Source organism: Neophocaena asiaeorientalis, unplaced genomic scaffold (assembly GCF_003031525.2).
Source record: "Neophocaena asiaeorientalis asiaeorientalis breed wild unplaced genomic scaffold, Neophocaena_asiaeorientalis_V1.1 scaffold96, whole genome shotgun sequence".
Classification (NCBI taxonomy): Eukaryota; Metazoa; Chordata; class Mammalia; order Artiodactyla; family Phocoenidae; genus Neophocaena; species Neophocaena asiaeorientalis.
Window position 1 is genome coordinate 5,363,332 of NW_020175831.1, and position 25,115 is coordinate 5,388,446.

Consider the following 25,115-nt stretch of genomic DNA (forward strand, 5'->3'; position numbering starts at 1 on the left):
TTAGTTTGATGTAGTCCCACTTTATTTTTGCTTTTGTTGTTTGAGCTTTCATATCAGATCCAAAAAAATCATTGGAGCTTTTCCCCTACATTTTCTTCTAGGAGTTTTACAGTTTCAGGTCTCACATTTAAGTGTTTAATATTTTTCAAGGAAATTTTTGTGAGTGATGTAAGATAGAGGTCTAATTTCATTCTTTTGCATGTGAATATCCAGGTTTCTCAACACCATTTATTGGAAAAAAAACTACCTTTTCCCCATTGAGTATTCTTGGCTCCCTTGTCAAATAGATGTTGACTATATATGCATGAGTTTATTTCTGGGCTCTTGATTCTATTCCATTGGTCTATGTGTCTGTTTTTAGTGCCAGTACCATACTATTTTGATTACTATAGCATTGAAGTATAGTTTTAAATCAAGAAGTGTGATGCCTCCAGCTTTGTTCTTCTTTCTCAGGACTGTTTTGGCTATTTGAGGTCTCTCCTCTCTGCTCTCTAGACACATGGACCAAGGTTTCTCCTACCCCAAGGCCTTTGCACTTGATATTTCCACTGCCTGGAATGTTCTTCCCAGATCTTTGTGTGGCTTTACTCCTTCATTTAATTCAGGTCTCTGCTCAAATATCATCTCTCTATAGACACTTCTTGATCACCTTCCGAAATAAACATCCTCCAAAACTATCCTTCAGCAACCAGTCTGTATTCCATTATCTCACTTCATTCTTCTTTATAGCACTTACCACTACCTGATACTATATTAATTTTTATTTGCTCGTTTGTCTCTTATCTACAGTTCCCACTAAAATAGTAAGTTCTATGAAGGCAGGGGCTTTGGACAGACAGTGTCTGAAGAGTACCACAAAATAAATATTTGTTGAGCGTGTAAATGAATACATGAGGATGCAAAGATTCATAATTCATGAAGTGTTCCTTAAGGAATTTAAAATGCAGTTGGAAAGGAAGGCCATCAATACATATTATACAGTGTGGTAAGTGCCCACAATAAAACAGTGGTGGTATATATAAGGCAAAACAACAAGCAAAGGAAAGATTAAGTGGAAGACTGAGCTGGGTCCTGAAGGAAATGCAAGGCAAAAGCAGTGGGAGGAAGAAGGTGGACATAAGGCATTGAAGGCAGAGGAAGAAATATTACTAAGGGAATGAGAAAGTGAAACAGACTGTTTTCTGGAAATTGGGGACTGTATTGCTGGGATGTCCAATGAAAGGAGGAGAATGGTAAGACATGGGGCTAAAGATGACAACAGGATCCAAGTCAGAGAAAACAGGTGGTATGCTGTGCTAAAGAAGATAGCTGTAGCTGTCAACTGTCTCCTCTGAAATATTCATAAATCATAATGCTTAGCAAATGAAACTTTTAATCAATTTGATTACCAGTTAACTGAGGGTTTCTAACCTTTCTGAACATCTTCTTGTTAAATATATTTCTAAATTGTGACAGTAACTTCCCTATATTTAAAAGTATAGTGAGCCTAATATAATTTAATCTGTATTTGATCATTTCGCAATTATTTGAGCACCAGTCTTTGTTTTTGTTTTGTTTTGTTTTTTACTATTTAACCCTATAATTGGTGAAGGTATATGAGATCAATCCCTCTATGTGAGTTTCTTTATAATCCTATAAGATGGTGTTTGTAGCATTATTGTCCAGTTACCTTGTGATGCTCTTCCAGGTAAACTTTCAAATCAAAATTTGTGAGGTGGGGTGAAATCATTTGTAACATACCTTGCTTCTTAAGGGAACTAAATTGCAAAAAAAATCACTAAATTGTGTTATTGTTTCAAAGCTATAAGTAAGCAAGAATATATCTGCTGCCTTGAAGTATAGATGTGAAATTAATTTCCTTTTTAAAAGAAGCTATTTCCTGCAAACAACAACAGAGAATTTATATCCACTTCCATTTGGGTTTATTGCTTAAAGGGGATCTTAAACCATAGACTTGAAGGATTATACAAATAAAAAGGATTCCTGGACTATTCAAAGATCATCCGCTGTTTTTAAAAGACATAATGACTCACAGACACTTGAAAGAGAGCTTTGAGGGTTGTCAGCAATGTTTCTTTCTACTCACCCTGCTTCTTTCATATTCTTTCCTTGAGGCAGCAAATAGCTGAGCATTAGATATGGCAATTCCGCAAAATGGAAGATACATCTGCATAACCTGGGGGCAAAGAGAGTGTTATGAACATTAAAACATAAAAATATGGAACTAAATTCCACATTTCCTTCATATGCCTGATTTCAATACTATCTTTTCAACCACAGAGACTGAGTATGGTGTTGATACTAGTATCTTAACTTCAGAAGGAATATTTTTCAGAGTTAACTAGGGACAGTCAAGCTTTAACTAGGGACAGTCACATCTATGAAGATATAAAGTGAAGCAACAGACTGTGATGGCTGTGATACAGGAACTGTGTCTAAATCATCTTTGTATTCCTTCCTTGATCAATGAAAAATGAGTAAATGAAGTCTGATATATTTAGAATTTAAGGCAGTGCCCATACTCACACTTGGAGGTAGGCAGGATATAAGCCAATTTCTTTGTACATATGTATCCACAGCAGGGATCTCAGCTTGACGCTAGAATTCTGTCAGCTACCGACTTAAGCATGCCTGTTAGGATGGGCCCAGTAGGAACTTAGGTGCCAGAGGGCCTAAGAGCCTCATGCAGAAGGGTTCAAATTGAACCCACTGCTCTGTTGCTATAACTACCCAGGAAAGGCTGGGTACCCTTTAAGAGAGCACTCCTCCTATGGGAAGAAACAGCCACGTGCGATGGGCATGATCCTAACAAAGATTTTCTTATCAAAGGGGGTCTAGGTCTAGGGATTCTCAGTAATTCCTGGCACTCTCACTCAAATTCATCTCCAGAATCTCTGATTCCAGAGAGAGAGAGAGAATGTCTCAAGTAAAGACCAAAAGAATTCTTTCCATAAACTCTTCACAATGTAGGACATTGTGAAAAGAGACAATGCTTTGGGATTTTCTAAAGTAGAGGGAAACGGGCATGTGGGCATGTTTTATATGACAGTCAGTTTCTCTCTTTCTGTCTCTCTCTCCCACAAGCACCATGATGTCATGTCAAGAGGCAGCAGCAAAACCGAGCAGTTCCTGCCATGCCCAGAAGAGGGCAGTGCAGTGCTCACCGTGGGTGAGGGATGCAAACAGCAGAGGCAGATCCACCCAGGAGCAAGCGTGAGACACCCCTGGGATACCCAGAACAGAATTACCTGGAGTGGGAGGTGCTTTTGTAGAGGGGCTGGAGGTGAACAAAAGATGATTGGCACTTCACAATCCCTATCATTTCTTTCCTATTAAAATCTTGCTTTGGCTACCTGGGCATACTCAACTCTGACAGAGTGTCCCTAAAAGTAATTCAGAATTTTGTAGAAGTGAATGCTGAGATCCCACTTTTTACTGAGATATAGTTGATGCAGAATATTATATGTTTCAGTTGTACAACATAGTGATTCACAATTTTTAAAGGTTATGTTCCACTCATTATAAAATTTTGGCCATATTCCCTGTGTAGTACAATATACCCTTGTAGCTTATTTTATACATAACAGTTTGTTCCTCTTAATCCCCTACCCCTATCTTGTCTCTCTCCCCACTGGTAACCACTAACTTGTTCTCCATATCTGTGAGTCTGCTTCTTTTTTGGTATATTCACTAGTTTATTTTATTTTTTAGATTCCACATGTAAGTGATAACATACAGTATTTGTCTTACTCTGTCTGACTTATTTCACTTAGCATAATGCCCTCCAAGTCCATCCATGTTGCTGCAAATGGCAAAATTTCATTTCTTTTTTTTATGACTGGGTAGTATTCCATTGTGTGTGTGTGTGTGTGTGTGTTTGTGTGTGTATACACACAAACACACACCCCACATCTTCTTTATCCATTCCTCTGTTGATGGACACTTAGGTTGCTTCCATATCTTGGCTATTGTAAATAATGCTGCTATGAACATTGGGATGCATGTATCTTTTCGAATTAGTGTTTTTGCTTTTTGCAGATATCAATCCAGGAGTGGGATTGTTGGGTCATATGGTAGTTCTATTTTTAGCTTTTTGAGAAACCGCCATACTGTTTTCCACAGTGGCTGCAACAATTTATGTTCCCACCAACAGTGTACAAAGGTTCCCTTTTCTCTACATCTTTGTCAACACTTGTTATTTGTGGTCTTTTTGATGACAGCCATTCTGATAGGTGTGAGGTGATAGCTGAGACCCCACTTTTAAAGAAGGGAGAATTAAGGTATTGAATAGAGGTTAAAAAAATCAATGAATTGATTTTTACAGATATTTTCAGGATAAATTCCTTCACTGACTCTGATTCAAAATAAACTAATATTTAATGAGGACCTGCTATGTGTCAGACACTCTCACTTCATTTCTTCATTTGAATCTCACATCACCTCCTCATGGAGGAACATTATGTACATTTTAGAGATCAGGAAACCCAAGAAACTTCCTCAAACCTACAAAGGAACTCAGGTCATCACATTCTACAACTGGTCATCATTCCTTACAACATGTTGCCTTCTAGAACGAGATATTATTTCTGTCACCCGCTCTTCCTGCCAGTCCCCCTCATGCCTTAGGAAGTATGTTGATAAGTCGTATAAAGCTGTTGACCTAAAGCTGCCAGATATACTGCCAGAATTTCCCTGCCTTTAGCCAGAATGGGACCACTTTCAACATCACTTACACACACACAGAGCACCTTCCTTGCAGTTTTCTGGGGTTTTTTTGCTACCGTGGAGACAGTGACTATGATGGAGGTGGAAGAGAGAAGATATGGTTAACTTTCCACTTCTTCCTTCCTTCCTCCCTCTCTCCCTCCCTCCCGCCCTCCCTCCTTTCTTTCCTTCCTCCCTCCCTTCCTTCCTTCCTTTCTTCCTGTATTTAGTTGTCTTCTGGGGCCAAGTATTATATAAGGTGGTTTATAGGTCAAGCAAGTAGGAAGAAGAGAATGACTAAAGGAACATGTGAAATATATATATATATATATATATACATAAAACTGAAGATTACTATTGATGGAGACGATATATACCTTCATGACACACTGCAAACTTACCAAGGGAATGAGCTATACTGTGTCATTCACTGGCACAACAATTCAACACTCTGGGGCCACACTCAGCTCCATTGTGGATAACTATATGACAATCTATATAATTTCTAAATAAATGTGCAGGAGAAGTGGTCAAATACATTTTGAAAGAAGGGAGTAAGAAGAAGCTGAAGCATTATGGAAATAGGAGATAATGAAAAATAAAAATATTTTTATATCTTTTTTCCATTCCAGTGCAAAAGATGTCTTTTTTAGAAAAAGATATACTGTTCTACTCTGCTCTTTCTGAAATTTCCCTCCTCCAAGAAAAAATACTAATTTGGCCTTCACCATCTAGTTTCTGAATGCCAAAAGATCTAAAAAGCCTTAAATGACTAAGAAGCTAATGAGTCTGTACACCCTTGTGCAGAACTTTTCAGCTTGAAAGCACTTTATGAACATTGGCTAATTAATCTTTACAACAACCCACTCAGAAAAGTAGTTAAACTGAAAATCATTAAACAGTGTGAAAAAGTCACTTTAGCCCTGGAAACTCATGAAAAGTATCACTAATAAGCATAAAATCTGAGCACTGGGACTGTCCATCAATATCCTAAAGAAAGACAGTAGGTACTGAGCACTTTCAAACTTGCAGACCACAGAGTAAGGCTATCCAAGCCCCATGGTCTGGTCTGGTCCAATTATATATCATTAAAGAACACTGGAGGTCTACACTGGAGGTTCACAGTGAGGGGCCTGGGGCCATCCCCTTTATGGACCCCACTCCTGAAAGCAACACAGCTGGAGGGGCCACATCACTGTCAGCCAAATTAATGGGTGAGGGGATTTCCCACCAACACCTCCTTTCTCTGTGCAGATCCTGAGATTTGTGCTCTCAAGTCACTTCTGCCCTCAGGCATTAACTATAAGGCAAAGCTTCACTGATTCAAGCCACACTGATTTTGGAACTGGGGATGTTTTCATAATTGTAATTCAAAAGCTAAATAAACTCCTCAAGTAGAGTAATTTGGAAAATAAGTTATCAAAATAGGAAACAGTCACAGTATTTTCACATAATGAAACACCTTCTACATCTTTCAGAAATAGAATATTTGAAATAGTAAAAAATTAGTTTGAAGTTTTCTAGAAACTCCAGAGGAAATTCCTGCTTCCAGAGGTATAGTTTAGTTCACTGTAATTTTGTTTCTATGCAAATTCAGTAAAGACAATATGTCGGGTTTTTATTTTGAGAATCAGAATAACAAATGCATCTTGTCAGATCACACCAAAGTATATACTCTTGGCTAAAGCATGCCTTTTTCTCTCAGAGCTGTGCCCTCTTTGAAGAAAAGTCTCCAAAAAATACACAGAGGCATAAAGTACCAACTTTGTTTCAAAAAACATTGGCATGGAGTAGATGATCCAATTACATCTTTTTTTGCAACTGTCCACTTTAGGAATTAACACTCATAAAGAGAATGGGGTGGGAGGAGAATTGTATTCACAAAAGATGCAGGAGAGCAAGTGGCAAATGAGGAAGGAAAGGTTCACTGGTCCTCCACTCTCTTCGTAGGAGAGGGGGATGTAAGTGCTTCTGCTCCTGCCCCTAGCTATTGAAGCTGGGCCCCCAGAAGAACTGGAGTGAGCACCCTATCCTCACCTCTCATCTTGAAGCTAGTATTGGCTAAAATATCCACAAGAGGACAAGCTTCTGCACGGTAGACTGGTCAAGTCCAATTCCTGGCAAGTAGCCGTACAACATCAAATACTCTCTTGGACTTTTTAGAGGCTGTGGTCTGCTGAGCACCTGAATCATGCAGGTACTAATCACATCAACCAATAATCTTATCTCTATGTGACCCCATTCCCCACCCCCGAGACTTTAGAAAAATAACCCTCTCATGTCCACAGGCAGTTCTAAATTCCCACCCACTTATTCACAGGTATCGAAGGGAAAACCCTGAAAGAACCCATTTCAGGAGCTGTGTCCTTTCTAAGATAATTTGGATTGTCATAAGATTTCAACAGAAAATAAAAGTACTCATATTTCCACCACTCAGAGGTAACCACCATTAACATTCTGGAGACCATCATTCAAGTTTTCCTCTCTCCCTTTCTCTCTTCACATAAACTCGAATAGGTGTATTATATAATAAAAATAATCCTGTATGTAATATTTTGCTATCTGCTTTTTTCACTTTTTATAACCAACTATCACTTATAATGGCCAACTTTTAAGGATGGAAAAATATCCCATTGTGTAGTCTAGAAAAAGAAAATGCACCGAGAAACAAAGTAGATTAGTGGTTGCCTTGCAATTAAATCTTTGCACATCCCATTATTATTTTCTTAAAATAAAGCCCTAATATTTGAACTTATTTATTTAACACACGTTTACATGGCACTTCCTCTGAATCAGGCAGTATTCTGCATGATTTACTAATGTTAATTCACTGATGTGTGTACACTTTTAAATAACTCCTAACAATAAACACATTTTTAGTTTTCGTTTAAAAAAATCCAACAGCATAGTTAAATATACTAAAATAACTACGGATCCCCCTTCGTTTCCTGTCCTGCTACCCACTCCTCTCCCAAGGAACAACCGCTATTAGCATTTACAGTGTATTCTTCTGGGTACTTTTTTATGAACTGCATACATATAATATCTAGTCTTAGGGTGGTGGTAAACACAATAGGGATCACACTGTAAGTTATGTTCGATGCCTTCTTTTTCACCTGGCAATATATCTTAGAAATCATTGTCAGTTACTTAATTCTTTTAATCTCTGCCTAATATTCTAGGGGGTGAGTGTACCTATTAGTAGATGTTCACATTGTTTCCAATTTTTCCTTATTACAAATAACACTGCCATAAACTTTCTTACAAATATATCTTTGTTCACCTGGACAATACTTCTGTTGGACAGAGTCCTAGAAGTGAAATTTTAAGGTTGCAGAATATGTGCATTAAAAAAAAACTTAAGAGCTACTGCCAAACCAACCTCCAAAAACGCTCTACCAATTTATATCCCCACGAAAAGTAATGCCCTTCTCATGTAACATTGGGTATTATTATCCTTTTAAAATTATCTCTATATGATCAATTAAATCAATACTCATTTTTGTATCAACTTACCTTTATTAGATTACTAGTGATACTGAACACTACATAATTTCTTGGTTATCTCTTTTTTTCTTAATGTGCCCTATTTATTTTTTCTTACTGGACATTCATCTATCTTTATTGCTTAGTAAGGACGCTTTATATTCTAAGGATATTAACCATCTTTCATTTTTGAAAGTCATGACTCTTTCTTGATAATTAGCAATTGCCATCTATGTGATATGGTCCAATGGGTCTACAAGCTATGATTGCTTTGTCTAAGATGAATAGATATTATGGCTCAGTAAACTTGGCCTACTCCTTCTCACTGTGTGAAGAAATTTTACAGCAATATCTACCTATGTAACTCTGTCAAGGTTATTTTTGTAAGTAGGTTGACCTACATATCTCAGCCTGCCCAGTTGCTCCATTCATTTTTGTAACTCAAAGTTCCTATAAGAAATCAGTTTAAGCTACATTTTGATCCAGGCATTCTTGAGTCTTAACTATTAATATTGTTATGATCTCTCCACTTACCAAGCATAGGTATAAATGCAGGAAGACACACTATATAGTAATTTAGTCATGGTACCAACACCCTGATGCTAGAAAAATTCTATTATATCACAATCAATGTATGAACAGAAAAAATCCTCTTAGATTATTTTCTGATGAAAAATACATACATTTTTCTTTACATCTGAAACATAGTCACATGGTTTCTTCCTATTACCAGCACAATACTTCCTTTAACCATCTCATTTATCTAGTGCCTTACTTTTTATAACTCATGGTTCTTAAAGTAGTGGACATTTTATATAAATGGAATCACATAATATTTGGCCTTTTGTGTCTGGCTGACTGCTTTCACGTAGTATACTGTTAACAAGGTTCATCCATGTTATAACATGTATCAGTAGTTCATTCCTTTAAAATTTTCTTTTAATTAATAGACTTTATTTTTTGGAGCAGTTTTAGCTTTACCCAAAAGTTGAGTAGAAAGCGCAGAGATTTCCCATATACCTTCTTCCCTCCTGCAACATACACAGTTTCCCCAATTATTAACATCTTACGTTAGTGTGGCACATTTGTTAAAATTAGTGAGCCAGTATTGATACATTACTATGAACTAAAGTTCACAGTCTACATTAGGTTCAATCTTTGAGTTGCATATTCTATGTGTTTTGACACATGTATAATGACATGTACCCACCATTACAATGTCATGCAGAATAGTTTCATTGACCTAAAAATTCCTTCTGCTCTATTCTTTCCTCCCTCCCTCTCCCCAAGCCCCTGGCAACCAGTGATCTTTTTACTGACCCCACAGTTCTGCTGTTTCCAGAATGTCATATGGTTGGAATCATAGTATGTAGCCTTTTCATATGGGCTTCTTTCACTTAGCAATATTCATTGAAGGTGTCTTCATGTTTTTTCATGGTTGGATAGCTCATTTTTTTAAATCACTGAATAATAGTCCATTATATGGATGTACTACAGTTTGTTTATCCATTCACCTATTAAAGGCGTCTTGGTTGTTTCCAAGTTTTGGCAATTTTGAATAAAGCCTGCTGTAAACCATTCAGGTGTGTTGTGGTATCTCCTTGTTGTTTTAATTTGCAGTTCCCTCATGACATGTGATGTTAAGCATCCTTTCATATGTTTATTTGCTATCTGTATATCTTTCTTGGTGAGGTATCTGTTCAGATCTTTTGCCCATTTTTAAATTGAGTTGGTCGCTTACTGTTGTGTTTTAATTCTTTATATATTTTGGATACCAGTCCTTTATAGCTATGTGTTTTGCAAAGATTTTCTCCCAGTCTGTAGCTTATCTGTTTATCACATGTTATTTCTGTATAAAGCTTAACCAGACTTTTTGTTTGTTTCTATTCTGATTCCAGAGAACTTTAGGCTTAATACAAAGTTGTAATGTATTTCCTCATCTACTCTCGACCTTATCTCAATATCAGTCCACACAGGACGATATCTTTTTTCCTAGGCCCAAGGAAAAAGGCATGTTTTGTCTGTGGAGGCAAGTCATTTGCTGGAGTTTTTCATTCTGTCCTTTCTGAGAGACCTTAGGCCCTTCCTCTCTATCATCATCATTTCTGTCTCCTGTATCCAACTCCTCTCCTCTCCCTTCAAAGGGGAATGTGTTCCCCTTCACCTGGTATTGCTGTTTCCATCTTCACTGAGTGACCTACATCTGCTTGTCTTCAGGTCCTCACACCCTACCTTCTAGCTTACAACCTTCAGTCTACAGGAAGATTGTCTATAACTTTCCAATCACAAGATCATAAGATCCATCAACTATTCTAAGTTCTCTCTGAAGCCTTTAACACTTGATCACCAGCTAGATATTAAAACCTTGGTTTCCATGTACTATACATTCGTATTTCTCTTTCTGTGTTTCTGATTTCCCCATTTAAGTTATAATTCCAGATTCAGTCTTTGGCCTTCTAATCCTCTTTTTTTACAATTTCCCTCTAAGGATTGATTTATTCATACAATATAAGAATCCTACAAAATAAGGTGGGTTGGCCATACAAGGATTAACCTTTGACCAAGAATTAGCTAGAAAAGACAACAAACTTGGTACAGCCAGATATTTAAGGTAGCTGAGAAACTTCCTCCTGCTTACTTGCTTCTCCTACCTCACTCTTACACTTTGGTCCATGGCTAATTCCTTTTGCCTCTGACTTCATTCTCCTATTTTCCTACCCCATTTCCTCTCAGCCCCTCTCTGCTATTTCTCAGATTTAGGTTTTGGAGTTTCTGACCCTGATCCACCAACCTGAATTCTGAAAACACTTGCTTCCTCTATCTTATAGCCTAATTTTAGCATTCCTGGTCCTAAATTGAACTCAACTCTGAATTCAACCTTATTAACTAAATAGGTGCCAAAGTCTCTTTCTCTTACCTGTGTCTCAATGGTAACCTGTGGGATGATTCTCAAAGTTGGCGCTTTGGTGCTGACCTTTTCTCTGTGCTGTAGCTCCACATCACCAGTTGCCTACAGGACATTTCAACTTGGAAGTCTGTTTACTGCCTTAAACTCAGCATTCCAAAACCAAGTTTGTAATTTCAATCCCCCTCTCTTCCTGAAGAAAGAGGTTCCTTCTCCAAAATGCCTCATGTGCCAAAAGAACCATTAATGATTTAATCACCCAGTTCCAAACCCTTGAAGCCCTCTTGGATTGTTGTCCATAAATAGGCATAATCACATCATAGCAATTCAGCAGTTTTTGAAGCCTCCATCTCCATACCATTGAGCTTCTCTGGCTCAGCACTACCATCCCTCACCATCTCTGAATTATTTTAACTGTGGCCAAGACGCTCTCATCCTTACAATGTGTCAAGAACTCATTAACCTCAGGTTTCCCATCCAGAAAAGTCATGAGTTTAAACACACTGACTGTTCATCCCAATGTTTCCTGTTGTCATAAGTAAAGAAGGTAAGAAACTATATAAAGGCCTTACACATATTAAAAACTAGGTTTTTTTAAAACTACTTTTGTACGAGCATTTTTATACCACATACAGTATTTTTAAAAAATCTCATTAGAAGCTCTTCAGAAAGTATCTCCAATATTTAAGACTATGGCTAAGTATTTTATAGATGCTTATGGAAGATATGTAATAATCTCAGGAAAAATAGTGAGGAAATATAAAATTGCTATTCAGAGAAATGCATGAGACCCAGAGGGGATTCTTCTAGTTATCTATCTTTTTTCATTTTCCAAAAATAATTTGTCATCAAAATGCAACACCAATAACATGGATAATAAACCACACTATTTTTTAATTTCCGGCAATATTCTCCAGTGGAGAAGAAACAGAGAAGGTTATGAAAAATATGCTTAGAGCATTAATATTTAATTAATGTAATAGGACTCTAAAACTGAATATTATTAACTGTAAAAGCCTTGTAAGTTGTGTCTATGCAACTAAAATACAGAACTGGTACCTAGTAAATTCAGGACATTCTTAATGGACAACCTTGAACACAGAGAGAGCTTAAAGCTTGGCCTAACAACAAAGAGAAATTTGGAAGGGCTAATCGTTTACTACCAGAGTGGCATATCAATCCAAAGAGGTGAGGGAGAAGCATTCCATGTGGTTCATCAGCAGTTCAGCCAAGGTCTCTCATTCTGTATCTTAGAACAGTCTAGCTGACAAGCTAGGAAGCAATCTTCAAAACCATAATGCGTTACTGCCCCCATAAGCACTTCCCACTTTCAACCAGGTTCAGCCAGTCGGCAATAGTGTCTCATCACTTCCTTTAGGTGCTGTTTCTCTTCAAAATTCAACTATTTATTTTCAGGGGTAGATTCCATATGAGTAAACCAAAGAACAAAAATTCAAACCCAAAGAAACAAATGGAAGGAAGGAATTAATAAAAACTGAAAATAATAAATGGGAAAACAACAAGCAAAACTGATAAATTATTCCAGAAAAGGTCCTTGTAGAGAAAATCAATAAAACATATATAAATCACTAGCTAGTTTAATCAGGGGGAAAAGGGACTTCCCTGCTGAGCCAGTGGTTAAGACTCTGCACTCCCAATGCAGGGGCATGGGTTCGATCCCTGGTAGGGGAACTAAGATCCATCATGCTGCATGGTGTGGGCAAAAAAAACAAAAGAATCAGGGGAAAACCCCACAAATATATTAAAACAGAAATGATAAAGAAAATATAATCACAGCCAAAGAAAAAAATAAAAGAACTATAATAGACTCTCCACACAACCCTAAGCTTATATATTCAAAAAGTTATATATTGGCAAGTGGTGAATTTTAAGGAAAATATAAATTAACAAAATTGAATCAAAAAGAATGAGAAAATTTGAGTAAAGCAGTCACCACAGAAATAAATAATAGAGTTGTAATGGAATCATTCTCAGAAAAGGTGTCAGGTGTAGATATCTTCATAGGAAAATTCTTTCAAACCTTCAAGAACAAGTACTTCATAAGCTATTCAAACTATTCCAGAATCCAGAGAAATACAGAAAACCCTCAAATATTTTTTGAAGACACAATAATTCTGACAGCATATACTAATAAAAATAGAACAGATCATTTTAGAGGATTGGTTCAAGATGGTAGAGTAGAAGGACATGCTCTCAACTAACTGCTGAACTATCATTGACAGGAAGACACTGGAACTCGCCAAAAAAGATGCCCCACATGCAAAGACAAATGAGAAACCGCAATGAGATGGTAGGAGGGGCGCTATCACAATAAAATCAAATCCTATAACTGCTAGGTGGGTGACGCACAAAGTCGACAACACTTATACCACAGAAGTCAACCCACTGGAGTGAAGGTTCTGAGCCACATGTCAGGCTTCCCAACCTGGGCGTTTGGCAACAGGAGAATGAATTCCTAGAGAATCAGACTATGAAGGCTAGCAGGATTTGACTGCAGGACTTCGGCAGGACTGGGGGAAACAGAGACTCCACTCTTGGAGGGCACACACAAAGTGGTGTGCGCATCAGGACCCAGGGGAAGGAGCAGGGACCCCAGAGGAGACTGAACCACACCTACCTGCTAGTGTTGGAGGGCCTCCTGCAGAGGCGGGAGGCAACTGTGGCTCACCAAGGGACAAGAACACTGGTAGCAGAAGTACTGGGAGGTACTCCTTGGCCCTCCCAGAGTCGGCCATTAGCCCCACCAAAGAGCTGGGTAGGCTTCAGTGTTGGGTTGCCTCAGGCCAAACAACCAACAGGGAGGGAACCCAGCCCCACCCACCAGCTGACAAGTGGTTTTAAGTTTTACTGAGCTCTGCCCACCAGAGCAACAGTCAGCTCTACCAACCACCAGTCCCTCCCATCAGGAAACTTCCAAAAGCCTCTTAGATAGCCTCATCCACCAGAGGGCAGACAGCAGAAGCAAGAAGAACTACAATCCTGCAGCCTATGGAACAAAAACCACATTCACAGAAAGATAGACAAGATGAAAAGGCACAGGGCTATGTACCAGATGAAGGAACAAGATAAACCCCCCCCCCAAAACAACTAAATAAAGTGGAGATAGGCAACATTCCAGAAAAAGAATTCAGAATAATGATAGTGAAGATGATCCAGAACCTTGGAAAAAGAATGGAGGCAAAGATCGAGAAAATGCAAGAAATATTTAACAAAGATCTAGAAGAATTAAAGAACAAACAAACAGAGATGAACAATACAATAACTGAAATGAAAACTACACTACAAGGAATCAATAGCAGAATAACTGAGGCAGAAGAACGGATAAGTGACCTGGAAGACAGAATGGTGGAATTCACTGCTGTGGAACAGAATAAAGAAAAAAGAATGAAAAGAAATGAAGACACCTAAGAGACCTCTGGGACAACATTAAACGCAACAACATTCACATTATAGGGGTCCCAGAAGGAGAAGAGAGAGAGAAAGGACCAGAGGAAATATTTCAAGAGATTATAGTCGAAAACTTCCCTAACATGGGAAAGGAAATAGCCACCAAAGTCCAGGAAGCGCAGAGTCCCATACAGGATAAACCCAAGGAAAAACATGCCGAGACACATAGTAATCAAATTGGCAAAAATTAAAGACAAAGAAAAATTATTGAAAGCAGCAAGGGAAAAACGACTAATAACATACAAGGGAACTCTTATAACGTTAACAGCTGACTTCTCAGCACAAACTCTACAAGTCAAAAGGGAGTGGCATGATATACCTAAAGGGATGAAACGGAAGAACCTACAACCAAGATTACTCTACCCGGCAAGGATCTCATTCAGATTCAATGGAGAAATCAAACGTTTTACAGACAAGCAAAAGCTAAGAGAATTCAGCACCACCAAACCAGCTCTAAAGCAAATGCTAAAGGAACTTCTCTAAGTGGAAAACACAAGAGAAGAAAAGGACCTACAAAAACAAACCCAAGACACTTATGAAAATGGTAACAGGCACATACATATCGATAATTACCTTAAACATGAATGAATTAAATGCTCCAACCAAAAGACACAGGCTTGCTGAATAGATACAAAAACAAGACCCATATAGATGCTGTCTACAAGAGACCCACTTCAGACTTAGTGACACATACAGACTGAAAGTGAGGGGATGGAAAAAGATATTCCCATACACATGGAAATCAAATGAGGGCTGAGTGGCAATACTCATATCAGATAAAATAGACTTTAAAATAAAGAATGTTACAAGAGACAAGGAAGGACATTACGTAATGATCAAAGGATCAATCCAAGAAGAAGATATAACAATTATAAATGTATATGCACCCAACATAGGAGCACCTCAATGCATAAGGCAACTGCTAAAGGCTCTAAAAGAGGAAATCAACAGTAACACAACAAGAGTGGGGGCTGTTAACACCTCATTTACACCAAAGGAAAGAACATCCAGAAAGAAAATTAATAAGGAAACACACACTTTAAGTGACACAATAGACCAGATAGATTTAATTGATATTTATAGGACATTCCATCCAAAACAGCAGATTACAATTTCTTCTCACGTGCAGAAGACACCTAAGAGACCTCTGGGACAACATTAAACGCAACAACATTCACATTATAGGGGTCCCAGAAGGAGAAGAGAGAGAGAAAGGACCAGAGGAAATATTTCAAGAGATTATAGTCGAAAACTTCCCTAACATGGGAAAGGAAATAGCCACCAAAGTCCAGGAAGCGCAGAGTCCCATACAGGATAAACCCAAGGAAAAACATGCCGAGACACATAGTAATCAAATTGGCAAAAATTAAAGACAAAGAAAAATTATTGAAAGCAGCAAGGGAAAAACGACTAATAACATACAAGGGAACTCTTATAACGTTAACAGCTGACTTCTCAGCACAAACTCTACAAGTCAAAAGGGAGTGGCATGATATACCTAAAGGGATGAAACGGAAGAACCTACAACCAAGATTACTCTACCCGGCAAGGATCTCATTCAGATTCAATGGAGAAATCAAACGTTTTACAGACAAGCAAAAGCTAAGAGAATTCAGCACCACCAAACCAGCTCTAAAGCAAATGCTAAAGGAACTTCTCTAAGTGGAAAACACAAGAGAAGAAAAGGACCTACAAAAACAAACCCAAGACACTTATGAAAATGGTAACAGGCACATACATATCGATAATTACCTTAAACATGAATGAATTAAATGCTCCAACCAAAAGACACAGGCTTGCTGAATAGATACAAAAACAAGACCCATATAGATGCTGTCTACAAGAGACCCACTTCAGACTTAGTGACACATACAGACTGAAAGTGAGGGGATGGAAAAAGATATTCCCATACACATGGAAATCAAATGAGGGCTGAGTGGCAATACTCATATCAGATAAAATAGACTTTAAAATAAAGAATGTTACAAGAGACAAGGAAGGACATTACGTAATGATCAAAGGATCAATCCAAGAAGAAGATATAACAATTATAAATGTATATGCACCCAACATAGGAGCACCTCAATGCATAAGGCAACTGCTAAAGGCTCTAAAAGAGGAAATCAACAGTAACACAACAAGAGTGGGGGCTGTTAACACCTCATTTACACCAAAGGAAAGAACATCCAGAAAGAAAATTAATAAGGAAACACACACTTTAAGTGACACAATAGACCAGATAGATTTAATTGATATTTATAGGACATTCCATCCAAAACAGCAGATTACAATTTCTTCTCACGTGCACATGGAACATTTTCCAGGATAGATCACATCTTGTGTCACAAATCAAGCCTCAGTAAATTTAAGAACACTGAAATCATATCAAGCATCTTTTCTGACCAAAATGCTTTGAGATTAGAAATCAATTACAGGGAAAAAACCGTAAAAAACAAAAACACGTGGAGCCTAAACAATACGTTACTAAATAACCAAGAGATCACTGAAGAAATCAAAGAGGAAATCAAAAAATACCTAGAGACAAGTGACAACGAAACACGATGATCCAAAACCTAGGGGATGCAGCAAAAGCAGTTCTAAGAGGGCAATTTATAGCTCTACAAGCCTATCTCAAGAAACAAGAAAAATCTCAATCTAACATTACACCTAAAGGAACTAGAGAAAGAAGAACAAACAAAACCCAAAGTTAGCAGAAGGAAAGAAATCATAAAGATCAGAGAAGAAATAAAAGCCATATTGTGAAAACGACTATACTACCCCAAGCAATATACAGATTCAGTGCAATCCCCATCAAATTACCAATGGCATTTTTTACAGAACTAGAACAAAAGATCTTAAAATTTGTATGGAGACACAAAGACCCGAATAGCCAAAGCAGTCTTGAGGGAAATAACAGAGCTGGAGGAATCAGACTCCCTGACTTCAGACTATACTACAAGGCTACAGTACTCAAGATAATATGGTACTGGCACAGAAACAGAAATATAGATTAATGGAACAAGACAGAAAGCCCAGAGATAAACCCACGCACCTATGGTCAACTAATCTATGACAAAGGGGGCAAGGATATACAGTGGAGGAAAGACAGTTTCTTCAATAAGTGGTGCTGGGAAAACTGGAAAGCCACATGTAAAAGAATGAAATTAGAATACTCCCCAGCACCATACACAAAAATAAACTGAAAATGGATTCGCGACCTAAATGTAAGACCAGGCACTATAAAACTCTTAGAGAAATACATAGGAAGAACACTCTTTAACATAAATCACAGCAAGATCTTTTTTGATCCACCTCCTAGAGTAATGGAAATAAAAACAAAAATAAACAAATGGGACCTAATGAAACTTAAAAGCTTTTGCACAGCAAAGGAAACCATAAACAAGACTAAAAGACAACCCTCAGAATGGGAGAAAATATTTGCAAACTAATCAATGGACAAAGGATTAATGTCCAAAATATATAAACAGCTCATGCAGCTCAATATTAAAAAAACAAACAACCCAATCCAAAAATGGGCAGAAGACCTAATTAGAATTTCTCCAAAGAAGACATACAGATGGCCAAGAAGCACATGAAAAGCCGCTCAACATCACTAATTATTAGAGAAATGCAAATCAAAACTACAATGAGGTATCACCTCACACCAGTTAGAATGGGCATCATCAGAAAACCTACAAACAAATGCTGGAGAGGGTATGGAGAAAAGGGAACCGTTTTGCACTGTTGGTGGGAATGTAAATTGATACAGCCACTATGGAGAACAGTATGGAGGTCCCTTAAAGCACTAAAAATAGAATTACCATATGACCCAGCGACCCCACTACTGGGCATCTACCCAGAGAAAACCATAATTCAAAAAGACACATGCACCCCAATGTTCATTGCAGCACTATTTACAATAGCCAGGTCATGAAAGCAACCTAAATGCCCATCGACAGATGAATGGATAAAGAAGTTGTGGTACATATGTACAATGGAATATTACTCAGCCAGAAAAAGGAATGAAATTGGGTCATTTGTAGAGTCGTGGATGCACCTAGAGACTGTCATACAGAGTGAAGTAAGTCAAAAAGAGAAAAACAAATATCGTATATTAACGCATATATGTGGAACCTTAGAAAATGGTACAGATGAACCAGTTTGCAGGGCAGAAAAAGAGACACAGATGTAGAGAACAAACGTATGGATATCAAGCGGGGAAAGCGGCTGGGGGTGCAGGAGGCGGTGCGATGAATCGGGTGATTGGGATTGACATGTATACACTAATGGGTCTAAAATGGATGACATTAGAAAGAAAAAATTTTAAAGAAATAGTACAAAAATTAAACTTATCTAAGTCCCTTATGAAAACAAATAGGAAATATCCTAACATATTAGAAGATTAAATATATATATATTCATATATTAAATACGTGTATTTACTGTACTACACCATTTTACATAAGGGACTCTAGCATCCATGGATTTTGGTATTCATAGGGGCTCCTGGAACCAATCTACATTCCTTGTCTACATGCCTTTGACCTCTAAATTTGTATTTCTAACCCAGAGTTTTCCTTTGAGACCTGGATCTGCTTCCTCAATATTTTCATTTACATGTCTTATATGTCTCAAAAGGACCTCAAATACCTTATCCATGACAGAACTCACAATTAACCACCCTCAACAACTTATTTCTCTTCCAAGAGGAATGTGGTGTCTTAGTGAAGATACCACCTTTCAAACAAGGGTTGAATCCAAAAGCCTAGGAGCCATGCCCTATACCCAACACATCACCAAGTCCTTTTGATTTTACCTGTTACTTATCTCTCAACATTGTCTGCTTCTCTTCAATCATTTCTTCCCACTCCCTCACCTCCACTGCAATCCAAGCTACCCTCAGGGTTCTTCCATGGCTTCCTAATTCCTAGAGGACCTGCATTCAAAGCCCTTCACAATCGAGCCCCAGCGTATTTTTTTAGACTTGTCTTCCAGCACTCTTCTCCCTCCATATTCCATCTACGCTAGCTACAGTAGGTTATTCACTCTTATGCATAATAAAGTTTTATGTCTCTTTCTTCATTATTATTCCCTCATTCCAGAATATTCTTGCCCACTTTGTCCATCTGTTCTACTCTACTTATTTTACAAGGTCCAGCTCAAATGTCATCTCGATGAATTTTTCCTGAACCTTTCCTTTTGCCCTACCATTTTCTCTCTGCCACTCTTTCACTCTACCAAACAAGTAACTGGTACCCCATCATACTTTTATAGCTCTTTGTACATACCACTAATACATCACTTTTATATTATGGTACATTTTTATCAATATCTATAACCCTGGATAGATTGTGAATTGCTTGAGGGCAGAGACAATGGCTTACTCATCTTTGTGTCCTTCAGCCACTTGGCACAGGGCCTAGGCACAAGGTAGGACCTCAACAAATGTTTCCACAGCATAGCTTTTAGACTCTTCCCGTTACAAGTGAAAAAGATCCCAACGGGATCTGGTACAAGCAGAAAAAAGAAATTTATCTGTCCACATAATAAAAAGTACAGGAGTAGATACTGGATCAGAGCTCAAATGAGTTCGTAAAATGCTGTCCCTACTTACTTCTTAGCTCCCCTTCGTGTGGGTTTTATTTTCAAGCACCACAGTAGCTCTAGATATCATTCAAGGTAAAATTTCAGCAATGTTGGTAGAGCTTCTTTTCCCTATTTGCACAAGAATGCTGGGCCTGGCCTTCACTGGCCCAAATTGGGTTACATGATCATTGCTGAACCAATCCATGAAGCCAAAGAAAAGCAATCTTCTGTTAGGCCAGAATGGAGCCATATGTCCATCATTGAGCTTGGGGTGGAAACAAGGACTTAGAATGGAGGATGGGTTAGCTCTCTAGAGGAAAATCAAGGCCCAACTACCAAGATGCTGAGTGCCCAAAATAATAAGTGTACACAGGTATTTTACAATTAATGGGGAAAATTATCAGTAACTTTCCTGTCAGACAGTATTCTCAGTGTTACCTCTCTGATTTGATATTTCATAAATGTGAAATCTATCCCTGAAAATATTCTTGGGTTCTTAAGAGCATTAGGTTCATGTTTCTGAACCTCCAGCATAATACCTAGCACACAGTGGCTGCTCAAGGAATATATTTCTAATTAAATAAGAGATTGATTTAATAAATAACACAGTCTGTAAAATAATATCTAAGATAATGTATAGAAAATTTCAAACATAAATACATAAATTAACCACAACAGGAAACACAGAGATCTACTCTACCCTAAAGTGCAATTCATTATTTAACAAGTGACCAAGTAGGACACAACTTGTGTTGGCTTAAAGGATACAAATACTTGTATCAGTATTGCAAAGCCTGGTGGGATGAACCTGGAACTTCCTCTGTACAAGGACAAGACTCTTGTTTCAGCTCATAATTCCTGTGAGGCAGCTTCTGTGGTTTTCTTTCTCCTTCTTTTCACATTTGTATGCTTGCTGTTGTCTTGGGTTTCTTTTATACTTAATCTCAGTTAAACTTCTTCAGGAGGTTGTGTGTGGGTGAATGTGGAGGTGTGGGGAGGGAGAGTGAATTTTGTAGTTGAATAAATTCTGTTTAGAATTTTTTAAAGCTCCCCCTCTCCCCAAGCTCAAACTCTCAGTACAGAAATCACAATGCACAGTGTTGTTTTTCTTCCAGACTGCTTCTAAGTGGGGATCTAAAGACGGCAGTAAGATCTGTAAATAAGTAACTGCTGTTTGAACAATAATCCCATTTTTGTAAAAGTTATTTACTTAATAAACCAAAGTTTCAGGATAAATATGATTACAATAAACAAAATAAAGTCCCTGAGAAGAAACAGCACTGAAACACCATTTACAACTTTGGTAGAATGAGTGGGCTGTTCACTTTGTCAGCATACATGTGTGATTTGGCAGTTAATACTTCAGATTTCTCTTTGCTCAATTTGAAGTTTATTCTTTGAGGTTTAAACTGATCAATTAATTATGTGCAATTCAACAGCTATCTCACAATATCATTTTATATTTGTGTAGCTTGTCATAAAATGACTAGTGTTTCTGAAGCTAATTTTTCAATTATTAAAGCTGTATTAGAGGCAAATTTACTCTTTAAACAAGTTCCTCAGTGCATGCAGTAGACAACCCATACATGCTTCTAGAGTAAAAGGCATGCATCCAAGCAGGCAGGCAAGCATGCATTAGCAGCTGCACAATGCCTACCTTGCAGGTAATCAAGAGCCATATCCAATATCTGGGTTAGTAGTCAACGAACTAAAACAAGATCAGGAAAGATAAAAAATATTGTCTTGGCATGAGTCCCAGTATTTATCCTGGGGAAGACCAGGTCAAAGGCAGAAGCAGCAATCAGTGCTGAAAGTAGAATACTGAATAACTACCAAGCTCTAGGGCCCGACCCTTACTCTACATGGAAATGTGATGCAGAGCAGAGTAAAAAGGGGAGGAAATCTCATCCCACAAGTATTCATAAGGAAGCTACTACCTAAGCATCGACTAATACAAGGCCCAGAATCACTTTGGGAACCCTGAACAAAACCCAAATGCTGGTTCCTCTGATTACAGTGACTTGAATCCTATAGAGGATCCATAAGCCAACTAGCACCTGTAAGGATCCACAGAGGACTGGATCCTTAGCTGGTCTCTGAAACTTAACTGGAAAAGCTCTAGAACTTGCACATCAAGAAGAGTCCTGTACTGTGGCTTCTTAGCCAGGCCCACCTCCCCTTGGGACTTATAGTCACAGGCTAATCCACTGATTCCCATACTTTTCACCATCAAGAACACCTTTTGTTATTTTTCCCCTTATAGGCACTATCTTGTAAAATCTTCATCTTTCTCTAAATTTGCTATTATTAATAATTTGTTTCTCATTGTTTTATTCAACATAGACATATATAAGTGCTAATCAGGACTTCCAATAAGAATATTGATAAAATTCCCACCAAAAGATATTTAAAACTCTTGTTTTATTTGTGTAGACTTGTCGTGGTTGAGCATATTGTCTCTCTTAGTCTTTTTGAATTGTTTAAATTATTCATGGATCCCACCTCTTACCAAGCACTAACAAGCACCACAACTCTTACAAACACGACTGCCTTCTTGGACTGCTAGGGGTGAGGAGTCCTTATGCTGGGAATCACTGAGCTAAAACAGCTACAAATTTGCTTAGTCCAGAACACCAGAGTAGTTCAGCTGTAGTGAATGTCACAGTGAGACATGATTTTACTGTGTTTATCTAGGTATGAAATTTTCAAGGCAGTGCTTTTGTTTTGATGTGAATATTGATCACCTCAAACTGGCATCTTAGCCCATGCCAGGTGCAAGGTTGCATTTGTTCAGAGGCATGACACACAGCACATTGCAGGCAATACCCAAAAGACGTCACAAACCAAACCGATTCCTTCCATGCTCAAGGCAGGGTGGTGGCGTGGGAGGGGAGGGCACTGCCTTATCCCCACCAGCCTGAGGCAGGGTCCCAGGATCCTTGGGGAAAGAGCAGCCAGAGGCAGATCTGTCGGAGAGCTGCTACTCAAGGGCACGCCGACGGAATAAGCTTGAGTTCTGGAGCCAGAAGATCTGGGTTTGAGTCCTAGCCCTGACCATAACACCTACCAGAAGTGTGAAACTGAGTAAGACAACTAACATCGGCCAAAGGGAGTAAATAAGAAGCTCAGCCCGACTTTCCCATCTCAAGCACATGTCAGAAAGACCAGAATACCTAATCAGCTCTCAACCTGCTCCGTTTGGTGTCTTATAAAATAACTTGTTAACATACTTTGTCTCACCTGTGTATAATTTTGCTTTATTTTCTCCTGGCACTCTTTTGGGCAATTCAGTAGATATCCATGTATTTATCTTAACATACTCTCATAGGGAACCATAGAAAAAGATGGGTAGCATATCATTTGAGGAGTGTGAGGTATTAACAGAGAGAAAAAAGGCAAGTGCATGTTTTACTAGGCAGACTGAAGTCTGAAAAATATTAGTGAGTCTTGAGCCATAATAAAGAATGCTCTTTTACTATTTTTTCCCCTGCTCTCCCCGAACACAATGTTAATGTTTTCTATGCCTGGTCTACTTTGAGTTTGGTTGTATTTCGGCATTTGTGTGACAATGTCAGAGTCACAGTCACAGCCTGTCATTTCACATTCTGCTAGTGACACTTGGATCTATTTTTAATTCAGTTTCTAGAAAAAACTGTCACTCTACTTCTGTGGTTTGAGGCCATGGACAGAAAGCCATCCCTGTGCCCTTGGTGCAATTTAAACAAAACACCTTGTAAATCACTCCTTAATCACTTCTCCACTGCTCACAGATCTCCCCTAATGTGAAAACATGCTGAGAAGGACAGGGTCCTGAAGTTGCCCCATCAGAGATGCCCTGTGGACAAATGAATGTTTGAAAAGTGCCTTGGATAAGAAATTTATCTATTTATTCCCAGGATTGTAAAAATCAAGGAATACTTTTACTCAAAGTTTTGTAATGTATTTTGAAGATCCCTATTATATTCCTGGGAGCTGCAAATTCTGAGAGTTTGGACTTCCAGGGAAATCATTAGGACTAATTACTATATCCCTAAAACATTTGCGAGGCACCCCTTTACACATTTCTACAAAGGAAAGTTGTGAATGCCTTTACACACTCTAACTGGAGTGACTACACATCACATTTTGCTGGGAGATCTGGCTTATGCCTGTTGACCCTTTGCCTTTCACTTGCAGAAGTGTCCTGACTTGGATGATAAAGTATATAGTCACTTTATCTAGGTATGAAATTTTCAAGGCAGTGCTTTTGTTTTGATGTGAATATTGATCACCTCAAATTGGCATCTTAGCCCTTTATATAGAGGTATAGTATATACCTCTAATACACTTAGTTATACAAGTCAACCCTGAGGGAGACATGAACGACAAACAATTGATTAACCACAGAAATTGAGTAACAGAGTGAAAGCTTTATTGGCAAGAAGGTGTGGCTTTTTTCTTGTGAAATCTACCTAAGAAGATGATCTAAAGTTGCTTTCTACCTTTTCTTTGCAAAAAGCTGCAATGGGATAAGCAGGAAGAACACTTTAACTTTGCCTTGAGCTCCAAGGTGAAGAGGAGATCCTATTTACCCAAAGAGGAAGCAGAGTCACCTCTTACCCAGTACAAAGGATGCTTCCAAGAATAGAGAGCAGGATATCGATTTTGTTAAGAGCACCTCAACCACCCAAAGACATCAGCATAACCACTAGAGAAAGAGAAAAGTATATATATGAAGACAGGCAAAATTACTAATTGTCAGTATTCACAATCTTTTTCTTCAGCCTGGAGGAAATAGGAGAGAAGGAGTTTCTAGGAGAGGTTGGAAAATTAGAGGGGAAAGGGAAAAAAAATCACTGTCAGGATAAAAAGGAATGGCTCCTGGAAGGGAAGAGGAGGTCTGAAGAAGAGGGGAGGAGTGAAGCATAGAGCAGCTGGGTTTGGAGTTGTTGAATGTGTGGGAAAGTTTATGGATATGCTGCTTAGG

The 25,115-nt window shown here is 38.3% G+C and overlaps 1 protein-coding gene across 1 annotated transcript in view; it reads right to left on the reverse strand.

The window, feature by feature from the left end:
• The window catches only part of PDE11A (phosphodiesterase 11A), a 406,648-nt gene that overhangs the window by 254,888 nt on the left and 126,645 nt on the right, over positions 1-25,115 (reverse strand). The window contains exon 3 of the mRNA XM_024732913.1: positions 2,087-2,176. Coding sequence (XP_024588681.1) covers positions 2,087-2,176 — 90 coding nt within the window. The remainder of the gene's footprint in view (positions 1-2,086; positions 2,177-25,115) is intronic.